We start from the raw sequence: 4,445 nt of genomic DNA on the forward strand, positions 1-4,445 counted from the left end.
TTTTTCTTACAATATATTTATACAATATTTTTGAAATATTTTATTGAAATATTTCAAAAAATAATTCACATAAATATTTCATACCGTGTGGATATATATATATATATATATATATATATATATATATATATATTTGTTATTTCAATAAGATGTAGGTATTTTTGTTTTAAATTATTTCATAAATATGTATATTATATCAGTTTGTCCTGTAATAAGAATTCCATTTCTTGACTTCTTTATTTTAGAATACTGTTAGAATGGTGAAGAGCAAATCACAAGAGAAAGTCCCAAAAGTAAGAAAGTCTAAGAGCAAGAGAATGCAATTCCCAATCAAGCCAATCAATCTTATGATCATTGTGAGTCTGGTAATTGCTATTTGGATCGGATACAAAGGATACCTCCAAACGAGAATTAATACTCCATATAATGGAAAAAAGGCATGTATAATCTATCATCAAATAATCCCACACAGCACACTTTATCTGATAGACATCGTGAAAATGTCCTTAGAATGTACTATATTCAACAACTTTTGAATGTCTTTAGGACGTTCTTGAAGGAAGTGCTGTTTGTGAAGGGAATATTACGTACTTTTAAGAGGCTTGTTCTTTTTCCATATCTCAGGATTGAACTTCTTACACGTTCATTTTTTCCCTTTTTTTTACATTGGATAGAAAAAGACAAAAGATGAACCATGCAAAAAGTTCAATCCTGGGATATGGAAAAGGAACAGGTCTAATATTTTGTAAATGTAAATTTTAGTGTTTATTTCTACCAACGTAGATTAACTTCAATCTTGGTTTAATTTACTACTTATTCTTTTCTAATTTTTTAATTTCTTCTAATTTTCTTAGAATTAGAGAAAGATGAAAAGTAAAATTAATTAAACCAAGATTAAATTTAATCTACATTGATAGAAACATAGATTTATTATAGATACAGAACTATCAATAATATGTAATACAGGATGTAAAATATCAAATAACGTTAAATAATAGTTTCCAAAACTGCAGGAGATATATATCTTATTGCGATGTCTTATTTATAAGAAAGTTTTTCAAAATTTAATTGCAGATTAGCTTTAGAGATATTAGCGATGTGATCTATTCTTATATACTCTCTGTACATATATAATCAAATATTTGTAGATTTGTAATTTTAATTTATAATCATTTCGAATATTTTTTTGAAAATTAGTTAGTTACTGGATATGGATTGGATTCTCTGGACAGGTATTGGGGTACTTATCGATCCGGAGTATATTTCGGTTTAAAAACAAGAGACCCGCATTCCTTGGTGACTGGTTTAATGTGGTATTTTCCACGGTTCTTACGTCATGACGGAACTGGATTTAGACACTGGTGCGAGCAAGGTGATGAACTAGACAGGTACTGTATAGTCAGAATCTCTTTCAGTTAGATAAAGAATACATCAATATAATTAATGAAAGTTTAAATGTTAGATATGCATGGCTAGAACACGACGGACGAACATTTGGAGTTCAGGAAATAGTAGATGATCTCGCAGTCATAAGAACAACATTCGTCAAAAAGCCTGGTGGATATCACGGTGGTGACTGGACCGCAAGAATTGCGGTATCAGCAAACAAAGAACAGGTTGACGAAGAGATGTCGTTGTTATTTTATACCGCTATCGAGGAAGATACGAGGGGTTGGATAAAGGCTAATCTAGGAGACTATAATCGCTTGACAGGAATAGAAGGAAATACATTCGGATTGGGATCTTTTATCATAAATGTGAATTTAATAAATGGCACTATAGAAGAGCATTCCTTTCTAGCGACGGTCGCTCCTGGTCTAAACATGTTGAAAGAAACGGTTTTCCAAAGTCTCCGCATCGCGACCCAGAAAGGATCCATGGAGAAACATGTAGTTTTAGCTGGTGAACAATTGCCTTTGCTTCCCGAAGGCAAGAAAAAGGATCCGAATTTCATTGTAACTCAAGTGACAGGAAAAATCCCTTTTGAGATCGAAATTAGTTATGAATCTGGCAGTTTCACCAATAGGATGGACGTTAAATTAACGGGAAACAATTATGACGAGGCTCTCAAGAATCACAGAGAACTGTTCTCAAAGAAATTTGAAAATGTTTTCAAGTTGAAGTCTAAGGGATACACGGACGACGAAGTGGCGTTTGCAAAGATGGCGTTCTCAAATCTTATAGGCTCGATAGGTTACTTTTATGGGGCTTCACAGGTGCAAAGTATCTATAATCAGGAACCTGTGCCTTATTGGAAAGCACCTTTGTATACTGCCGTACCAAGCAGAAGCTTTTTTCCAAGAGGTTTCCTGTGGGATGAAGGTTTTCACGGTTTATTGATTTCTGCCTGGGACGTGGAGATTGAAATAGATATTATAAAGCATTGGTTTGATCTGATGAACGTCGAGGGCTGGATACCAAGAGAAATGATTCTCGGCCAAGAAGCTGTGGCTAAAGTTCCCGAGGAGTTCATAACTCAGATCAACACAAATGCGAATCCACCTACATTTTTCTTGACGCTAGATTTTTTGCTTCAACATAAACAGCAGGAGTTACTGAAACATAATAACCAATTGCTTATCAAACTGTATCCACGGTTGCAGAAATGGTTCTCGTGGTTTAATACCACGCAAGTCGGCGAGTTACCCAGTACATACAGATGGCGAGGCAGAGAAGAAAAGACTACTGAAGAATTGAATCCTACAACGCTCACATCCGGCTTAGATGATTACCCCAGGGCTTCCCATCCGAGTGTCGCCGAGCGTCACGTTGATTTGCGTTGCTGGATCGCATTTGCTGCTCGCGTTATGGCTAGACTCGCCGAAACGTTGAGTTATTCTGCCATAAAGTATCAAGAAACATTTGAGTATCTATCCGACAATAACTTGTTGAACAATCTACATTGGTCGCCGAATGCGCAAGCATATTCCGATTACGGTTTGCACACTGACAAGGTGGTTCTACGGAAGATTGCGTTACAGCCATCTCGCAAGCAGCAATCTGCTCACATCCAAATGACACCAGAAATGAAACGCATCGTACTGGAAAATCCATCATTGAAGTTTGTCGATGCAACCTTTGGATATGTATCGTTATTTCCTTTTATTCTGCAGATTGTCGAGCCTGATTCGCCTCAACTGGGGAAGATACTGCAGGATCTACGAGATCCTGATTTGCTGTGGACTAAGTACGGACTGCGTTCGCTCGCGAAAACATCACCTTTATACATGAAATATAATACGGAACACGACGCGCCTTACTGGCGCGGTTCTATCTGGATAAATTTGAATTACTTGACAGTACGAGCAGCGTATCATTATTCAAACGTGACGGGACCATACCAGGAGAGCGCAAAAAGGTTATACCAAGAGTTACGAAAGAATTTGATACAGAATATTATTATGCAATATAGAAAAACTGGGTATTTATGGGAGCAGTACGATAGCACGGAAGGAAAAGGTAAAGGAAGTCACCCTTTCACTGGCTGGACTTCTTTGGTAGTACTACTTATGGCAGAAATATATTAAATGTCACGTTAATGTGTATAGTGTTACATTCCCGTTCAACTGTACCGAGCTCAACAATATATTGTAAAAAATTTAGGGGAAATAGGCACAGAGAAGCTATCAGCATCAGGGCTGTGTGGCAAAAATCTATCAATATGAAGGAGACCAGGACCCCTATTCTTGAAAAGTATTGCAAAATATTGAAAAGTATTACGAAAAACTAGGGAAATGCTATAGTATATGTAACGCATACTATAGTATTTCCCTAGTTTTTTGTATGCGATACTTTTCAATAATAGGGGCCCAGCCGGCTCAGGCCTTGGTTCGAATCCTGGAGCGCCCTGATATTTTTTTCGTGTTATCGCATATTTTTTACAATATTGACTTTAATCATTCAGAATTATTTCACAAAAGTGAAATCAAAAGACAGTGTTCATTCAGTTATCACATGGATTTATTGCTACTGAATAGCACTTTGCATTTAGGATGGAAAAAATTATATTATTTTTTTTGTTATTACGTTATGTGTGTATTGTTTTTGTCTTTTATATCATGTTATAGGAGAGTCATTGTATTGTCTGAAAGAAAAGTATTTGTATAAATGTCAAACTATGTGTATAGATATATGATATACTCGTATATGCCATTTACAGTAATCGGAAAGATATACAGGGTGTCTCAGAAATAAGGTCGGAGCCATATTGGGGGCATAGAATGGGTCAAGGGGAACAAAAAAGTCTGATACCATTTTGAGATATTCGCTGTAGTTTTCGGATTAAAAAAGGAAATGTCTAAGCCAATGTGCTGTGAAGCCGCGCCGCGCGAATTCGTAGAACGGTCCACACTCGACAGCGGCGGCGGTGGTGGCGATGCACAATGAGGTCGAATGAACTTTCGTGTTTCAAAAAGTCTCGAAATTTGAACCGATTTCGATGATTT

General features: G+C 36.4%; 1 protein-coding gene across 1 annotated transcript; it reads left to right on the top strand.

Moving 5' to 3' along the window:
* Window positions 1–251: 251 nt before the first annotated feature.
* GCS1 (mannosyl-oligosaccharide glucosidase) lies at window positions 252–3,676 on the top strand. The gene is made up of 3 exons (XM_018522183.1): window positions 252–441; window positions 1,202–1,388; window positions 1,463–3,676. The coding sequence occupies exons 1-3, from the start codon at window positions 258–260 to the stop codon at window positions 3,525–3,527; spliced, it is 2,436 nt and encodes an 811-aa protein (XP_018377685.1). The 5' UTR covers window positions 252–257; the 3' UTR covers window positions 3,528–3,676.
* The last annotated feature ends 769 nt before the right edge of the window (window positions 3,677–4,445 follow it).

This window comes from Trachymyrmex cornetzi, unplaced genomic scaffold, assembly GCF_001594075.2.
Source record: "Trachymyrmex cornetzi isolate Tcor2-1 unplaced genomic scaffold, Tcor1.1 scaffold129, whole genome shotgun sequence".
Lineage (NCBI taxonomy): Eukaryota > Metazoa > Arthropoda > Insecta > Hymenoptera > Formicidae > Trachymyrmex > Trachymyrmex cornetzi.